Source organism: Anas acuta, chromosome 2 (assembly GCF_963932015.1).
Source record: "Anas acuta chromosome 2, bAnaAcu1.1, whole genome shotgun sequence".
NCBI classification, from domain to species: Eukaryota; Metazoa; Chordata; class Aves; order Anseriformes; family Anatidae; genus Anas; species Anas acuta.
In genome coordinates, this window is record NC_088980.1 from 118,453,842 (window position 1) to 118,473,707 (window position 19,866).

Consider the following 19,866-nt stretch of genomic DNA (forward strand, 5'->3'; position numbering starts at 1 on the left):
GGAAAATGGTAAAAAAATAGTATGAGATGGTGCGGGCAAAGTAGAATTTGTCTTGCTCACGTAATTGGTTTGAAAGGAATTGAGAAAGAAGCTGACTGGGGTAGTGGTGCCTGTCTGCTGCACTTCCCGAAACTCTTGGTAATACCAGTCTCTCTTGCCTAATGATACCTCAGTGTTACACTGACACTTTTTAAAAAACACTTTTATTAGCAATGAGAAAGTCAGAGTACCCTTGTGGCATTCGGAGGCATTAGAAGCACACAGGCAGCTGAGAATACTGTGCAGAAAGAATGGTCTGGCAAAATAATGTGGAAAAATTTAATACCAAGGTGCAAGGTTGTGCCGCTGGAGAGATGACAGTCTGCTATGATGAGAGTTTGTCATGATGAAAAATGAGACAAACCTGGATGTCTTGACTGATCACAAGATGATTATAAAGAGCCAGCGTAATGAAAGTTTGAAAACAATAAATTCATTGCTGAAATTTATTGGGGATCATATTTCTGTCTTTGGAAGAAATAGCAGTGCTATTTGTTGTAAGGCATTGCTGAAAGTCATCTTGGAGCGCGTGACCAAGTCCAGCCTCCTATCATTAAGAGGGATGAGATCAAACTGAAACAGATGTAGGGAAGGGCTGCTGGGATGACCACTGCACATGGAGAAGACCGAGAGGGCTTGGTCTTTAAAACCTAGAAAAGAGGCTGAGAGATGTGACTTCTTAATTGCCTGAGAAGATGAAGAGCTATTTAGGCTAAATGCCATTATTGGCCCCCAAAACTGTTTAATACTGGGAATTATGAGACAAGTTCAAAACCAGCTGTAGTGAGGATCTGAATCCTTTCAGCAGTAATATTTTGTTCCACCCCCCAAAGCTCTGTATAACCAGAGCTCAATAGACTTGTTACTGAGCTTATATGATGTGATCGTGCTGCTCAGAACAGATCTGCCTTTCCCACAGAGTAATTCTTGGTCCTGTGTTCTGGTCATGGTGATAAACTAGATAGCTGTGTTGTCGTGCTCTTATAAAAGTGTACCCTGGGAAAATTTGAGGGTTTGACTTAAATGTTTGATGAGTTCTCACAGTGTGCTACAAACACTGTAGTAATATTTGTTTTTTGAAGGTTACATTGGAGATTAAATTGTTTATTGTCTTTGCTTGTTTATATATATGATGTCAAAATATTATTTTGTCCTTGTCTCACCTTTTGCCAGAAAAAGGTTGAAGTAGGTTAAGAACTGCCAAAATTTTCTCCTGTTCTAGAAATTCTGCCAGCTGGACTATAGTGTCTCACAGGAACAAAAAGTCTACCGGGTAAGGCTGTCATAGTTAAACACCAGGTAGCTTGAGGCTATTTGTGCTCCTTCTTTATAAGCATTTCAGAGAGCATATGGTGGTTTTTTGTCCCTGTATCATCTACGGGATTGATTCAATCTGGGAGGCATGCAGATGATGTAACCTGGTCCAATAGAAATAAGCTGAATTAAAAACAGTTTAAAATACATGAGTTGAGGAGCAACTGAGACATACATAACTATTTCAGCAGAAGGGTGAGGGAAGAACAAACTGCTTAAGTCTCTGTAGTTGGTCCCTAATGCAAAAACAAGGCGTAGGAAGTGAAACAAGCCCAAGATGAAAGCTGACCCAGGATTTCTGTACATGCAAGTCTGCTTTAATGAAAGTTACCAGGCAGTCAGGACTTACAGTAAGATTTAAATGTATATGTATATGTGAAATGATTAATTGCAGGTATAAAAACAAAGCTGAACCAAAACTGATCATTTTTGAGACAGCACATAGGGTCAGGAAAGGAATAAGGAATCCACTTCAGTTCAGTTGCTCTGCAGTTCAATTCTTTATCACCCCTGACCACAGCTAATTTATTTTTGTCGCTGTTATTCTCACTCTAGCCTAGTAACACGTCTTAAGTGGCACTATGGAAATGTGTACAGGCCAGTACACCTTTGCTGAGCTCTACCACCTCAAAATAAACTCCTCTGCATGCCTTGGAGGTTGCTTTGCCACTCTGCACTGTATGACAATGGGTCAGAAATGCATGTGGTTTTCCCAGGTCCCTCAGAGATGTTCCTCCCCATAGTCCCAGTAACAGAGGTAAAGAAGATCATTGCAGCACAGGTACCACAACTGATGTGGTAGCAGGTCAACACAGAAAGGAAGTCAGCAACAAAGTTTAAGATAAATGAATTCCTTAAATTTGAAGATTCCTTCCCTGCCACACTTTTCTTTTTCTTTTCTTTTTTTTTTTTTTTTTCACTTAGAATGTGAAAATGAAGCTGTCAAATGAAGTTATGGATAAAGTTGGGTGAGGGTACTGAGAAAGCAGGTGTTTGTGTCCTTGGACAGGGTCAATTTACAATTCTTCCTCCCCAGCAGTTTTACATCCAAGTTTGTTTGTTTTTCAAACTCTGTTTTTGTATGTTTGTTTTTCAAGACTCTTCTGCCTTAACCTTGAAGGTAATGCAAAGAAGTCTCACAATCTTTATTATTTGGGAGATCTAATGAAGGCATCAGTCTTTCCTTCAGGCCTCATAACTTGTGAAGTAGCAGCAAAATAGCAGACATTAAAGGCCACACTAAGACAAAATAGTATTAAGCTACAGAAGAAGAGAGGAGGGAAAATAAATTATTTTCAATTTTTGAAAGATGTGTTAAAAACTAAAATGATTACCTCTCTGTTCTCCAAGCTGCTTTAAAGCTTCAGCTTTAAAAGCAATGTTGTATATACATGAAAATAATTGCTTCCTGTTATTTGACTTGGGAACTTAAATATAGAAAGCAGTGCTAAAGAATTCGAATAACTTGGGGGTCTTGATTTTTTTTTTTCCTCCTTAATGTACTTCTGTCTTATTTGTACTGTGTAGGAACACTTGTCTCTATGCACACGTATACACATATATGCATGCTCTATATATGTGTAATACAGTTGAGTGACTTGAATGAAGAGTTGACTGCTGATAAACCTTATAATGGAATATAAATTCATTTCATCTTTGTATCTGTTAAAATACAAATGTATATATCTGTTAAAGGACTAAGCCACCCACAGAATTGGTGTTTATATACATGATTACTGTTCTTTTGAAAAACAGACACCTATTGAATAAAATTGTATGGTCAATGTTGTAGATCAAATTCCTTAAAATATTTTTTTTTATTGGAAAAAAAAATCACCAAAGTATAATCTATTTTAGGTGTTTTATGAAAAACTATCTGTTAAGATTAAACTAAAGCTGCTCTAAATAATTGAAAAATCTGTGAGATTGGAAAAATCATTTACTTAACTCGAGAAACTCCAAGATGTATCAGGTTGATTTTTAGGAAATGGTTTCTAATTTGCACTGTAAATATTGTATGCAATAGAATCACAAGGATACCAATAGTTGTGATAATGAACAAAATGAAAAATAAGATCGGCTTCTTAGATGATACAGAAGATAAACACTGGGAGGAAATGAAACCTCAAATGCTAAAAATGGTGGATGGACAGGCAATGGTCACACGATCTCTGACTGCCTGAAGTAGCAGAAAGCAGATAACACAACCATGCTTCTGGGATAGGCAGCAGCTTTTAACCTTGAAGAAACGTTGTGCTAGTTTCTGATACCCTAGCAATCTATTCTGGAATAAAGACTCAAGTGCTGCTGTAGCAAGATGAAATAGGGGAAGATAATAAGGGATTCAGTGGGAAAAATTCAAGGCAAATGTCTCTCTAGACAGAGTCTGTGAAACAACCTGGCTGTGTTTGTAAGGATAGTTTTGTGGATTTTAGAAGGATGCCTGAACTTGGATTGCTATCACCGTGCTGCAGATATTAATTCAAGTATGTGTCTTTATCTTTCAGCAATGTTATATGATATGATGCTTTTTGTTAGGAGAGTACTTATTACTCTTTTTTTTTTTTTTTTTTTTTTTTTTACATATGTATATAACATAGCTGCTAACTTTTATAAAGAGTTTTATGTCTAGAAGTAGGGACAGGACAATAAGTGAAAAGCATGGATGAGATGTAGCATTTTCTGTATTGAAAAAGTATTGGATGGGAAATGTCTGAGTGGAGACTGATAGCATTTCCTTTGGTGTCATAATTATTTTTATCTCTGAAGAACAATAACATAGTGTCATTTGTAATGATGCTGTATTGTTTTCTTACTTACCATACTCTCTTTCTTTTTATATCTGCTCAAAACACTTCCTTGATGTTCATTGCGATACAGGAAGAGAGAGCTATGCAAATAAACATTTTACACTAAGTAAAATATTTTATTCGTGCATGACTGAACTTTCCCCCTTCAGATTTTCCTTATGAGTACTCTACAGACTAAGAAAGATGTATACTACATACACGTTTTATATTTCAAAGATATTTTTTTTTTGAATGTGTAATGTGCTAGGATTGAATTTTTGTGATTAGCTCTGGTAATTACATAGCATTTTGTATTTTGAAATCCATTATTTAATGTGTGTTGATGGGAACTCTCCCATCCGTGCCTGCTGTTTATGCTAGCTCTACAAATCCTTAATACCACTCCCAAAACCCTGGGAAAGAACTTGATCAGATTTCAGTAAAAATGTGTAATATTGTGGTACTGGCATTGCATCTGGCATTGCTGATGAAACAAGCTGAGTACATACCCTTCAGTGTATATACTGCAGTGACTGCTGCAGTCAGTCATTGAGCAGAAGCTTTTGAAACTAAGATAGTTAAGTTCGCTTTGGCTGTAGGACTGAGCTTGTGGAGTTTTACATGTGAAGTCTGGAGCCCAGCATATGCAGCTTTACAGAGTGCTAGCATGTGTAGAAGTATAAGATCTTGTGGCCTTTGAAGAGTTCAAGAATCTTTCATTTCACAGTATCAAAAGAACATGTGCTCATTGATCCGGTTTCTAGTGCTTGAAATACTTTTTCAACTTCTTTATACGTTTTCTCCACAGTCTGCCTATCCTTGTTCAGAAATAGCATGTCAGAAAGTTATATTTTACATCAATGCAGTTAAGTGTATGATATATATATATATATATATATGTTAAGTACTAAACATTGTTTTATGCCATTGCATTTTCTTCTATGTTTCTTTTGCAAGAATGAGAGGCCTGCTTTGTAAGGAAGCTAAAAGTCTCAAGATGTATCTACATTAGCATTTTAGTTAGCCAAATTCTGTGAGGACTAAGGGTTTTCATCTCCTTGGGGAAAAAAGAAAACAGTTCTACATGATGAGGCTCAGGATCTTCTCTCTTTGGTGCATCACATGTATTATTTCACATGCTGTATTTGTGCTATTTCACTTGGCATTGAGTTTACTTCTGTGGGATTATGTGGCACCTGCACGTTGGTATTACTGATCTCTTGTTGTCATTGTCACAAACAAATGCTAACCTTGAGCTTACCAGAAGAACCTCACAATGGGTTTACTGTTCATGTGCTTTAAGCTGCAGAAAAGTCAGAGTGAAAATGCTTTTCTATGAGTTTACATTGGCACTGTGTGAGCTGCAGTCCCTAAAGATATCTTCAGCTTTCTTACAGCAATAGGCAAAGGCAATTTAGATCAAATTACCTTATGTCCTCAACTTTAGCTGTTTGTTCTGTAGAAGCAGAATTATTTAAGAGCAAAAAAGGTTAGCACTTAGATGGCTATACACCTGATCTTGCAGATACAGCAAGTAATTAAACACTGGGCTTCCAGTTGTCTGGTGAGAGCATGCAAACACAAGCATGCCTATGGGTGTACAAAAATTTCCTATGAACCCTTACTATGAAACAAGTCATCCATATATCCACAACTATTAAAAATAAATGATTAAAATCCTTCCCATTTTCCTCAAAATGACTAGCACGTAACCCACATAGAACTGAGCATTTGGAAAATCTCCCAATGGGCATTTTCACAATCCAATATTACGCATTAAAGATTTTGGCTTCTAAGGGCAGCTTCTGGCTGAAGGTGCCCCGCAGGGCCTTCAAGCAAGTAGAGGAAGAATGAAGTGCTGACAGACAGGAAGAGGAAACCGTATGCTCTGCATGTGTGGGGTGGTGGTGCCTGGTCAGTGCCTATTGATTTTCTGTGTGGTTCCTTTTACTTCAAGAGAAAAAAAGGGGAGCAATGAGTTCTCATGCTTCTTGTAAACCAGTATCACAGTTCACTAGATCCCTGTTGAAATTATACGGACAGCCAAAATTTGTTGACAATAGGTAACATAATTTGCAAAATTGGAGGGGACAGCAAATGCCTTCCTCTTATTTTTAGAAGAAAACATTCAGCCCACGAACAGGACAGTGCATCTGTCATTATGTGGTGCTTCCTCAACAGCAGGAGGGGAGATCGAAATGAAGGTGATGTGGGAAGGTGCCACGTGGGAGTGCTGCATCTGGGCTTTGTTTTATTATAGCAATGTCAGTTAGTGTCATGACTATTGCCAGTATTGTTACAAAAGTACAAGTCTTAATATAGACCCAGACCAATACAGCTAATTCTGCCTACAGGGATAGGGTGCTTAAGGTGCCATTCTGCTGAAACAGTCTACAAGTAGGCACCTCTACTATAACTGTTAGCTGTGATAACCTTTTCTTCACAACGATGGAGGTAAAAGTGAGATGTGTAGGGCATAGCAATCTGCTTTAGCTTCTCCAGGTGTATTTCATTTACTGCTGGTTTGCTTGAGCCTGCATATGCACTGAGCCCTTTTTTAAGTTTTACATTGTTCTTCAAAGAACTGGCTTTAAAGATTAATTAGGGCAGGGGGAGTGAGAGTGTGTGCCTGCAAGAGAAAATATGTCTGTAAACCTAGCATTAGAGCACTGACCTGAAAGGAGGGAGAGACGAAGGAAAAAGAGGTTTGTAAAGCATTCATAGTGGATTCTTTCAAGAGTAAGTATAATTACTATCCTCTGAGGGAGGAGCATGGAGATAACATTGTATATGTGCTTGCTGAAGTACAGTGTAATTACGTCATGGGATTAGCAGTCAGGTTCCAGTCGTGTACATGCTAGCAGCTGTATCTCATCTGATTTAGCATGGATGCACAGCCTGAGAGGAGGATTATTCTTCTAAATTATATTGGAGGATAAATATTTGTGTGGTGGTTTATCATCACTGACACACCTATGGTCAATTTCAGACCTTTGTAACAGGCTCATCTGAACAAGGAAATTCACTGCTGAAAGGCACAGCAGCAGCATATCTGCCAGGGAGCTGGGACTGCACAAATCATCCATGCTCACCTGAGATTTGAATCACACTGAGCTCCCTGTTAGACTGGCATACACAAAATAAAGTGGGGAGACACAGGAACTGCTAACTTCAGGTGTGGTTCTCATCATTTGGAGTGGATTTTTTTTATTTAATATTTTTCCTGAAGATCTGCTACACTAGAGACTCTGCAATATTTCCTACATTTTACGAAGCATCCTTCTCTCTAAAACACCGAAACAAGTTTTCACTACAGTAATTACATTTGCTCTTACATTTATTTGGAAGTTCACAGAAAAATCAGAAAAACTGAAAGGGTTTGGGGGGTGTTTGAGGAGAAAATATGATAAATATAAAAGTGTTAGAATGGGAAATGAATATTTTGATATATTTACTTCAACTGTGGACTGAGACAAGAAATCATTTATTTCCTTTGCATTAGAAATAAAACTTTCAGCATGTGTTCCTAACATTAAGTTGTTCTCCCAGTAAACTGTTGTGTATGGAAAGGAAGTAAATTTTTGCTACATAAACCAGGTGACTGGATGGGAAACTGCTTGGCTTATGGCATAATGTTTTTGTTTAATACATTTTTTATTCCAACAGGAAATATGGGATGTATAAAATCAAAAAGGAAAGACAATCTGCATGGAGATGGGCTAGATTTGAAGAATCAACCAGTACGTAAAACTGAACGAACTATTTATGTGAGGGATCCAACGTCCAATAAACAGCAAAGGCCAGTAAGTAGATAGTCTCAGGGGAGAATTCCAGTAGCAAGATCAAAGCATGACTGGCATAGCTTAAATTTCAATCCAAAACATATGCATGAAGAGATCCAAATTAATCATTAGTCTACAATTTGGCTTTGTGCAGTTCACCCTCAAAGAATTAACACTTTAAAAAAAATTGATTAATTACTTCGTCACGTATCATAATTTCTGCATGAAAACATTAATCCTTGGAGACCTTTGATCTAGATACAGCTGTGTCTGTAGTGTAATGCTAGGTAACTTTAGAAACTTTTTTTTTTAGTTGTGTTTTATCAGTGTTGTATATTAATAGTTGTGGGATCCAGAAGTTGTTTATTTCTCTACCTCTACCATTCCTAGTCAACTTTCCTTTTATTCACTGAAGGCCAGTATTTTACCTCGCACAAGATGTGTAGGTAAGAACTGAGGGGGAGCAAAATGGATGCAGTTCTAAAGTGTGCAGAACTGTGGTGTAAGAGGAACTAGCTAAAGGAAGGGTGCTGGGAAGGGGAATCCCATTGGGTATTAAGGGGGTTTGATGTTTCTCAGATTTGCTAGTTCCTCTTTCCCCCACCCTCTCTACTGTGCTGAGGAAATGGTATTTCCTAATTGTCCTTATTCAGGGACCTAATTCTCTGTGAGTGTGACTAACACCCTTTTTGTGCATGTCACCAGCTGGCACAGTGGACTCTGGATCAATGTGCATGAATCACAATTGCCATTTGCACTTATTCTTAATTACAATTTTCATCCTGCAGAACCTAAGAAGTGTAGATGTGCTTGTAGTTCTTTAGCATGACAGCTCCTCATACTGGCAACGTGATACTGTCCTGTTAAGTTCCCTTGCATTAAGCCTGTTTAGCAGAAGTCACAAAATGTGAACTTCCCCACAGCTTAGTTTTGCACTTTCATGAGGTCTGAGCAGTTCAATTCTGAATCTAGTTGGGACTTGCTATATTTTTCCACACTAATTTGCTTTTGAAGAATGGTCAGAAATGATTGCAAAATGCTTCCTTTTAATCTAAGACATAGAGGATAATACTAAAGTAACTGAATAATGTATGATTGTAATGTAGACTTGTCACAAAAATGTAAAACTGCTTAATTAAAGGCATATTTCATTGTAGGCACATACAGAGGCACACCTTTTACCAGGACAGATATTTGCCAATGAAGGTATGTTTTCCTACAAATGTTACTGCCTGTGTGCTATGCTTTGTCAGCCTGTGAGATAATGAGACCATTCCTTTGGCCTTCTACCTTTGTAGATACGGAAGAGCATGGAGTCATTGTTGTAGCTCTTTATCCTTATGATGGCCTTCATGAAGATGACTTGTCGTTCAAAAAAGGAGAAAAACTAAAAGTTATTGAGGAGTAAGTATGATAGTACTGATTATATGGTAGTTTTTCTTTGGACTTATCTAAATCCCTTTTTAATTTTTTTATATCCTGCTCATAACATGAGATTATGAATGTTAAGGAAGATCCCTTATAAGTCAAAATATAAAAGTATGTGTAGTTTTGATAGGGCCTGACAGCTGTCCTTGGTGACAATGACCAAACTTTGATCTGATGGAACCAATGGCTTCTAAGAGGAGCTTGAGTACAGAGAAATGGTGATTTTGTGCTTTCTGGCACAGGCAAAGCTCTCAGCACAGTGGAACCTTAACAACCCTTTATGACTCTGCTTTCCTTTTAGTACTATCTTTTTTGTTTGTTTGTTTTCTAGGCTGGGAGAATGGTGGAAAGCTAAATCTCTCATAACAAAAAAAGAAGGTTTCATTCCCAGCAACTATGTAGCAAAAGTAAACACCTTGGAAACAGAAGAGTAAGTTCTCTGTCCTCTCAGTAGGGGCAAATTTATTTTTCACCCTGGTGTTGCATCCTTTGTGGGTGAGGGGAAAAGGTTCTAACTCTTTGACATACTTTCCAGGTGGTTCTTCAAGGACATAACCCGAAAAGATGCTGAAAGGCAACTCCTGGCTCCTGGAAATGCTCCTGGAGCATTCCTTATCAGAGAAAGTGAAACATTAAAAGGTAGGCTTTGGGATGGGTGATTTTGGAATTGATAGAAGAGTTAAAAACACGTGATCTGGCTTCACAAAAAATTGCATCAAGTGGCACTTGGTAATGAGTTACTCCAGTGTGTCTTGTTTGAATTTACTGTAGTTACTTAGGAATAAGAAGGATGAGAAAATCACCAGAGAAAGATAGGAGAGTTACAAATTACTGAGTTGAGATGGGGCATGGTGGCAGTGGTGGTTTTGTATATATATGGCTTATTACACTGAGAAAAAGCAGGAGTGCATGAAAAGATCCTTTTCCTTCCTAATGTTTGTGATTCTTTTATTAAAGGACAATTTTAGTTGTAAATATCCTAAGCTGCATTTTACAATAAAGTCTTTCATTATTGGGTCTGTATCCATCACTCCAAGTTTTAAAATATAGTTAGTGCATAATGAGACTCTTCTGCCTTGTAGTATGTTTTAAAATAAATAAGCAAAAAACCTTTTTGATAAATATTTCTACACAGCTCTTTGTACTGAAATGCTTAATAAAAGCTCCAGACTTTTCAGCTGAGACAGAGAACATAAGATGGTTCTCCTCCAGTATCTTGATTCTAACAGGGTCCTAGTTGGATGCTTCAGTTGGATACTCTAACATTGGACCCTCCAGAGGAAGACATGCTAATCCCTTCAATTGATCATATGTCTTTCCTCTCCACATGGGTAGTTTTTTGGCCCTAACATTGCAGATCAAGCACTGGAATGGGCTGCCCAAGGAAGTAGAACAGTCCCCCACTCCTGGAGGTAAATAAGAGGTGTTAGGACATGGCATGTTAGGACTTGGTTTAGTGATGGGACTCTGTAAGTCAGGTTAACAGCTGGACTTTATGATCTGAAAAGTCTTTTCCAACATAATTCAATAATTCTTGACTAGGTAGCTCTTTGTAATGGGCCCACATCACTCTTTCTTTAGTCTCAAATGAAGACAGAGGTCTAAATTCAGCAGAGAGTGATGGGAGTAATGCAAAGTACCCATAAAATATTTCTTTCTGGCTTCTTCTGTCACTGGATCTGCATGTGGAGAAAGAGAAGGAACTGAGGCAGTTTCTTGTCCTTTCAAAATGGATGACAAGAATTGTATAAGTGGAAGAAATCAAGAATTTTGTAGTTTAGGACAGATATTATGCTGCTCCATCTTAAATCCTAGCTGAGGTTAGGATCCCAAGTATTAAGAGGTCTTCTTTCTCTCCTCAATGCCTCGAGCCATTTCTAAACAATCCTTTTGCTACTTGGCCCATGGCCCCCAGTGTGTTCCTTTTCCAAGATGCTGATCTCCAAATTTTAGCTCCTGTCTCATTAGTGTGACAACTGTGGAGTTCCTTTCCCAGGTGGTTCCACTCAAAAAGTGGGACTTTATGCAGAAGTGTGTGTTAATCATGGAGCTGTCTGAATTATGGAACTCTAAAGTTTACTGAATAAGATTGAAAAAGAAAGTCTGACTGTAAGCATTTTGGTAACTGGTTCAGAACCAGCTGTTGGCTAACTTCCTCATGTTGATTGCAAAATGTTATTTGAGGAAATAGAAGAGTGGGAAAAAAAAAGTAGACAAGGTAACTTTGTTGAGCTCAGCTGTGCGTGCGGACAGTACAGACTTGTTATCTGTTAATATTCTTTCTTTCTTTATCCACAGGCAGCTATTCCTTGTCCATAAGAGACTATGATCCGCAACATGGTGATGTCATTAAGCACTACAAAATTAGGAGTCTAGACAATGGAGGGTTTTATATCTCTCCAAGAATAACTTTTCCCAGCATCAATGATATGATCAAACATTATCAAAGTAAGTTAAATCCATTAGTGGATTACTTAATAGAATACAGTCGTTATTTCCTGTGAAGGAAAATAAATGCTTTCTTGTTTTGTTTCAGACCTTTTCATCTTTTTTTTCTAAATAACTCAGACGTGCATGTTATTGAAGATAAAGTAAAACTTGTTGGAACCCAAGTAAGGTTGTTATATAATCAGACCTAACACTCCTTGCTCTGTTGCATACCATTGTAAAATAAAGAATAGTTTTCTGAAACATCTCACCATAGTGATGATGATGTGAAACTATAGTAAGAATTGACTGCATTGGAAACAAATTCTGTATTTGAGATTAAATTTGTAATCACGATTAGCAGAAATAGGTATAGACTTCTAACTGTCTTCTTATATTTGATGTTGAGAGTTGAAGTTTTTTTTCCCTACAGATTTATTTATTTATTTCATCAATGGAGTTTTGAAGGCTGTAAAAGAAAATTACACCTACAGAGAATGTACACATTTATTATTAACAAAAGGAGGGGGATAGGAACAAGTTTCCACCTATATTTTAGCTACAAAAGTGACCTTTTTTTCTGTATAACCTCATGGTGGGTAACTCCAAAATATATATTTTTTGTCTTGTCACTGGGAAGACATAGAATAAGAAAGATGTGAGACAGGAAATCACATTCATTTTTCAAAGCCACGCCAAAGACTTGGCCATGACATTTCTCTGAGTTGTTAGATATGCGTGGTAATTCTTCTGCACAGTTTATAAACCTGGGAATTATTTTACATTTGTATTAAAGTTATAGGTGGTAAGTGACTGGAGAAGAAATAATTGTGACCTACTTATGCTTGCATTCTTATGTGTGCACACATCTAAAACGACACAGCATAAGAAAACTTAAGGACAGATTCAGAATAAAGATTTCAAGCCTGACACCAATGTGCGTCTTCGTACTTTCTGTTAGCAATCAGATCTTATAGTTATTTGGTACAAACTGTATTAAAACAAAATAACCTGATGTGTGTGGCACTTCTCTATTAAATCTGTCCCTGAATTTCAAACTGTAGAAGCACTTAAAGTTGTGTGAAAGCACTAAAAAGATTACATTTTCATAGGCACTGACTTGTTTGAAAATTATTTTGAGCTGGTTAATGCACACCTAAATCAAATGGTCTTTGACTCAATGGATTGAAATGGATTTTATATTTTGTTTTTCCTTCGAAAAAACAGAGCAATCAGATGGCTTGTGTAGAAGGTTGGAAAAAGCTTGTATTTGTCCTAAGCCACAAAAACCATGGGATAAAGATGCATGGGAAATTCCACGGGAATCAATTAAATTAGTGAAGAAACTTGGAGCTGGTCAGTTTGGAGAAGTCTGGATGGGTAAGTTTATTTCTTTGAAAATAATATTAAAATCTGCTGAAAGAAGTACAGTTTAAGAATCACTCAGAATAATGGTGGACGCAAGCCTTGTCTGATATACTTGTAAAAACAGAACAGTCAGGCTCAGAATACACCTTCTCATGAGGAAAAATAATAGGAGAGAGTATCTGTGAAAGATAAGGCACCTGACACAGACATGGAACAAATTGCCTTATAGCAAATTATGTGTAAAGTTTTTAACATCTGTTGGAAAAGAAGAGACTGAAATATAATGGATGGGACTACCATAACCTGGTTAAAAAAGGAGATATTTAATACAAGATTATTGTTGGAGCTTGCTACTCAGGAAGCAGGTGGCTGATGTAGGTAGAAGATAAGAGACTGATCACCCCCAGCCTTGAACTATCATGCAGGTCCCCAATAATGAGAGCGTTGTAAGACTTACAAGTAGTAAATTTTAATATATAACCAGCTAAAACTGATAGTGTTAATTATTATAATCATAATTAACCTTGCTTGTTTAAAAACATTTTTATTTTCTCAGCCTCAATGGCTTCCCCTGGCTACGACCACTGTCTAATCGTGTTCTGCAAAAATGTTTTAATTCTCTTGCTTTTGAAGTGCTGCCTATTCAGGGGTCTGAGTATTCTTTTGGGAAGCATATTATGTGTTCTGTGTGTAATTCATTGGTTACACACATGTTAACAGTTACCATCTTACTTGACTTAATTGAGATAAACTATATCTTCCTTCCAAAGTCTTCACCATGATGTTTCTTCAGGTCAAATCATTGTCTAACCCCTCCCTGAGTCTCCTTTTTGGAGGTTATATTTGGATAGCAATAAAATCTTTTTAATACTATTACAACATTTTTTTATTATTGGTATTATTATGATTCTACAAGCGGGGCATTTTTAAGAAACTTAGAAGCATATCCCTAAGCTTATTAACAGATGCAAAGGGTACTCTAATGACCCACAGGAGTGCAGCAGTCTAACAGGAACACACTTGATATTTCGTTGTTTTGAAGAGATGTTTTCTAATAGGTACAATCTGCTGATACAAATTATGCAAAAATGTCAGCGACACATCTCCATGATGCAACATAAGACAAATTCAGCCTTTCATCTGCCTTCACAACAAAAGGCTTAAGAAAGCCTTTGGCTGTGTTATACGTAAATGACAATTTACTTGCCAGTTGAGACAGGTGTCAGCCATTGTACAGTTTTTCTCTTCCTGATAAACCAGGCCAAGAAATAATTAACTGACATTGAAACGCTGTGGAAGACTTCATGGCAGAATGTTATCACCTGCTTGAAAATGTAGATCATTATGGGAAGTGACTACTTCTGCATACACACACAAAGGCGTAAAACTTTAAAAGGGTGTTTCTGGTTCAAGATGCTTCCTCTTATTTGTGTCGTTATTTTGACATCTAAATTGGGCCTAACCCTTTTATCTGAATTGTCGCACTGTGAGAAAAATTAATGTACTGTGAAGTGATCACTGTGTTTCCTCTTCTCTGCTTCATTTCTGAAGCGAGAGAAGCTGATTTGCTCAGTACAGATCCTTTCAAATCAGGAGCGTGGTTAATATTAAAGCCAAGGAGGTTCAGGCTGAAAAACACTTATCAGGTCACCTGTGCAGGATATAAACAAACAGTGTTGATTGTAGTGATGACTAACCAGAGGCATCAGGAGTTAAACAGAGATACTGAGAAATAAGCTACTTGTTAGACTTGACTGATTACTTACCTCATCTGGAGTAAAATTATGTTTAGGTAATAGTACGAATGAGAAATACTATTCCATAGCTTCAATACCAAATACACTTCTGCTTGCTAAAGGATTTTGATTTCAGAGGGAACAGTGTTTGGTTCAGAAGAACTTTGTCCAGTTCTGGGCTTCCCAGAACAAGACAGATACGGAGAGAGACCAACAAAGGGCCCTGAAGAAGTTGAAGGGACCTGAACATCTCTTCCTCTGAGGAAGAGCTGAGAAGACTGGGACCCTTTCACCCAGAAAAGAGAAGGCACGGGTTCAGTCTTATCCGCATCTAGAAATACCTGAAGGGAAGGTAGAAAGAGAATAGAGCAAGTCTCATTTCAGTGGTGCCCAGTGCCAGGACAAGAAGCAGTGGGCACAGAATGAAATACAAGAGGTTCCATGTGAACATCAGGAAGTAATTCTTTACTATGATAGTTGACCAAGCACGGGATGTCCAGAGAGGCTGTGAAGTCTCCTCCTTGGAGATCTTCAGAAGCCACCTGGGCGTGGTGCTGGGCAGCCTGCTCTGGGTGCCCCTGCTTGAGCAGGGGGTTCGGCAGATGGTCTCCAGAGGTCCTTCCCAACCTTAACCACTCTGTAGTATATGGGAAGATAGAGACAATATTGTTACTGCAATGTGAAGATTTGCCAGAATCTCTTATAGTCTTTTTAGTTCAACAATAAGTATTTTTTGAGCTTCCAAGCTGACATCCTGCTCCTGCACGTGTACTTTTGGGTTTTGGAGAAAGCTAGCATATGTTAGAGAAGATTGTCTTGGTTTCAGCTGGAATAGAGATAACTTTCTTCCTAGTAGCTGGTATGGAGCTGTGTTTTGGATTTAGGATGAGAATAATGCTGATAACACATGTATGTTTTAGACCACTCAGTCTATTGCCCCCGGGGGGGATGCAGGAAAGATTCAGAAAGGTAAACGTGTGAGAACTCATGGTCTGAGATATGGGTAGTTTACAAGGTAAAGCAAAAGCTGCTGCACAAGCAAAGACAAATAAGGAATTTATTTGCCACTTCCCAATGTCAGGCGGTTGTTCAGACATCTTCACATGTGACAGTTTCTTGGGAAGACAAATGCCATCACTCAGAACATCTGCATGCCTACTCCTTTGTGCCTACTCAAGTCCTGCACACAGTTCTGGGGTCCCCAGCACGAGAAGGACATGGATCTGTTAGAGCAGGTCCATAAGAGGGTCTGCAAATGCCTGGCACACCTTTCCTGTGAAGACCGACTGAGAGAATTGGTATTGTTTAGCCTGGAGAAGGCCCAAGGAAGGCTTTATTGTGGCCTTCCAATACTTAGAGGGGGCTTATAAGAAAGATGGAGAAAGACTTCCTACCAGGGCCTGTAGTGATAGGACAAGGGGTAATAGTTTTAAACTTAAAGAGGGGAGATTTATACTAGACATAACTAATTGTTTACTCAGAGGGTGGTGAGGCACTGGCACATGCTCCCCAGAGAAGCTGTGGATGCTCCATCCGTGGAGGTGTTCAATACCAGGCTGGATGGGGCTTTGGCAACCTGGTCTGGTGGGTGGGAACCCATGGCAGGGGTTGGAACTGGGTGATCTTTAAGGGCCCTTCCAACCCAAACCGTTCTATGGTGTAGATGGTGAAGGAAGAGTGATGTGCTGATGTGCCATAGGATGCAGAGAAGCTGCCATCATTCTGACTCTTTCCAGACAGCATCCTGGAAATACTGTACCTCCTGCAGCTGCAATAGCCTGAGACATTGTCTGACTTCTAACAGTATCACACTTCATTAGCTCAGGTTGTTTCCAGTATAACCTTATAGGGAATTAGTGTGAAGGAGAAAGCTGCCTCTTGTAGACTTGTTCACAAAGCCGTCCATCTTCAGTCCTGGAGATCTGTTCAGAAATGCTTTTGGTAGGCTCAACTTATTGCCTATTATGAGTTTGTATCACAGCTTGGCCTGAATAAGCCCATGTGAAAATCTGGCAACCTGCCTGTGAAAATACCATATTTAACTCCAAAAGAAATGGGCAAAACACAATTTTTGAGGGGTTCTATTCATACATGTAAGAAGAGCATAGCTCTCTGTAAACAATTGTCAGATTCCTCAGATTTGCCTATTATTCCTCGCATCATATCTAATTTTTAACAAAAGCCTAAACTGCTGAGGGACTTGCTTCCTGCCATGGTATGAAAGGGTTTTCGTCTATGGAGTTTAGTTTATTTGGGCATCTTCTTTAGTAAACTGATGAACCAGGGTAGCACTGTAAGAGTAGGGTCTATGTTTTATGCATTTTTGTTCCTAGTGTGCATTGATATGATGTGAACCATAATGCTCTGTGACATTAATAATCCATGAATAGAATTCTCAAGTAGGGACAAGAGAAAAGTTAACAAGCCAAATGGAGCCATTACGGTGTATTTTATTAATGAGACTCATTTTGCTTGCATCTCAGGTGTAAAAGATTCTCTCATTTTGTAAACCCCAATTTAGAATATAAGTAACAAACATTTTGGGGTGTATTTTCTTATGCAGCTGTTATTAAAATCAGAGTAAACCATACCTCAGAAATACTATTATTTTCATGAAGACATCTAAAATGAACCAAGAAAACTGGCTAGTACATCTCATCAGCATCACAGATGTATTTTTACAGTACGTACAGGAGCTGAATATTAGTTACAAAGAATCTGAATTTTATGTCAGCTGACCTAGATGTAAGCAAGAATTTCATTGTTTATCTATCTGTCCTTTTGAGTTCATGTTTAGGTGGCAAAGTGAGCATCAGTTCATTCATATCACATGCCAAGGAATACCATGACAAACCGAGTGTGGGGTCCTCTTAGTAATCATAAGTGACGTGACCTGAGGACTAAGACATTAAGCTTTGGTAGTACAGATGCATACTGAAAAGATGTTGCCTGCTCCGTGTCTGTCTAGCTCGATATTCTAACATAATGTTCCTCTTCATGTGTTATTCGTGCTCTGACACTTCTGGCTCACAGATGATGGGAGTTTTCTTTCAGGTGGCTAGGTGACACCAGCTTAGCTGAAGAGGTAGGGCCTCATGCTCTGTGAAGGCTTTACGTGTAATGGGTGGGGGAAAGAGGTAAAACAAATTCCAGTTTTTCTGAGCTGTCAAGGGTCCATTTTTTATAGACATCATAACATTTGCTGAAGAATCCCTAGAGTTCACAACCACCTTTCCTCACTGGTGGTGTATCGTTCCCGCCACCTCCCCCAAAACCTGATGAAATAAATGAGTGAGAGACAGATCAGGATCAAATGTCTCTAATGCTCTCATGCTACTTTGTTTTGTATGTTACCACCAGAGGACGAGGATAGACTATTTTCCTGCAGAAAACATCAGTATTGGGTGAGGCTTTTGTTGTTCGTAATGCAAATTTTCTGTAAGCAGAAACCTAGTCTGATGAATCTCTAGTGAATGTAAGATACTGTTATATAGTCAATGTTAAGAGTGTAGATAGAATTGTCCCACAGAAGTAAAGGTATTAATTAGTATGTTTAACAGAGTATTCAACAAATGGGGAGTGGAACTGGTGCTCTCATTCAGGGTATGGTGTAGAATATTACAAACTACAGATATGAGCCTTCTGCTTTTTAAGCAGAAAGATGTATTTAATAAATGTCCTTTTTTCATGGATAGAAATTGTATTCCTGAGTTTTAATGGCAGAATTTGACTTGTTATTGTCATTTCTTCTCATTAGACCATCTAGAGGCATATCTGTGTTATGCTCTGATCATACTGTGCTTGGAAAAAATATATTTAGTAATCATGCAATTGAATATTTGCTCACAGTTATTGTGTCTTTTCTCAGATGATGATCTTTCTTTTAAAAAAGGTGATAAAATGTGCAATGATTAGAGCAATTACTTAGGACCTGGAAATTATTTCCCTGCTTTGCCACTGAGCTTCTGTATTAAGGCAATAAGTAATATACAGAAATTGCAGGCTCCAATTTAGAGGTACATCCACTGTGGTAGTGCTGTCTGGATTGTTACTGAATGTGTAACCGAGGTTATTTCTCTTGAATCACAAAAGCTTTACCTCTCCAAGAAGTGTTCTTGCAGTGTTGAAATGTGTATAGTAAGGGGGACAAAAGGCTGCAGTTTGATATTACTGGAGCTATCTTTAAATCTGGAGTGAAGATGTTGCATTTATATCCTTCTCTTTTTCTATTTATTTATTTATTTTCTTTCCTATTTCATTTCCTTTTCAAATTTAAAAAACAAACAAACAAAAAAAAATTTACAAGATAAACTTTAGGATCAGTTCTTGCTATTCTCTTGATTTTATCTAATGCTATTTTAATCTATATATACTGATAATTGCATTTTATATAGTCAGAGTATTACATTACAAGGTTTGATAAACAGAGAAATGAAACAGCCGTGATTCGTTCTACTCTTGGCATGTGCTATGTGGAAAGGAATTATCGTGTTTTAAATCTTGCTCTGAACACTGCAGGATTGCAGTCCTGCCAGCATATCTCTGATGGTCACGAGAATGCTCATTTGGTTGCACTTTTCTGAAGAGTTCCATTTTGTGTACTGAGGATTAAAGAAAAGATTATAAGCATGAGACTGGCATGCATAAAATGGTTCTAACCATTGCATTTAAAGACGCTCTGCAATCCATAGGCTCTCTTAGTTTTTGAGACAGTTTATGTGGATGTTTATTAAAACGTCTCTTGACTGTTTTATTATTTTCTCCTGGCCTACTTATAAATGAAAGCTTGCTTTCTTTATTTTTTCAGATAAACCATTCATAAAAAGTAGAAAATTGATGATAATTGATTATAATTGATTATAATTGACTGCAGTGTATCACTGGCAAAACATAAAGGAATTTTAGCATAAATATTTGTGCTACATGTGATTGCTTGTTGTCAGGGTCCTAGCTGTTAATGGAATCTAACCTCACCGGCTTTAT

General features: G+C 37.9%; 1 protein-coding gene across 5 annotated transcripts in view; it reads left to right on the forward strand.

Moving 5' to 3' along the window:
• LYN (LYN proto-oncogene, Src family tyrosine kinase) overlaps nt 1-19,866 on the forward strand; it is a 51,916-nt gene that overhangs the window by 13,422 nt on the left and 18,628 nt on the right. For 2 of the 5 annotated variants that reach the window (XM_068671886.1, XM_068671882.1), the window contains exons 2-8: nt 7,809-7,945; nt 9,082-9,130; nt 9,223-9,328; nt 9,684-9,782; nt 9,888-9,991; nt 11,651-11,800; nt 13,007-13,159. In XM_068671886.1, the coding sequence (XP_068527987.1) occupies nt 7,814-7,945; nt 9,082-9,130; nt 9,223-9,328; nt 9,684-9,782; nt 9,888-9,991; nt 11,651-11,800; nt 13,007-13,159 (793 nt within the window). In that variant the 5' untranslated portion in view covers nt 7,809-7,813. Of the gene's footprint in view, nt 1-3,568; nt 3,840-7,808; nt 7,946-9,081; nt 9,131-9,222; nt 9,329-9,683; nt 9,783-9,887; nt 9,992-11,650; nt 11,801-13,006; nt 13,160-19,866 lie in introns of those variants that run through there. The other 3 variants (XM_068671883.1, XM_068671885.1, XM_068671884.1) reach the window with 3 other exon arrangements.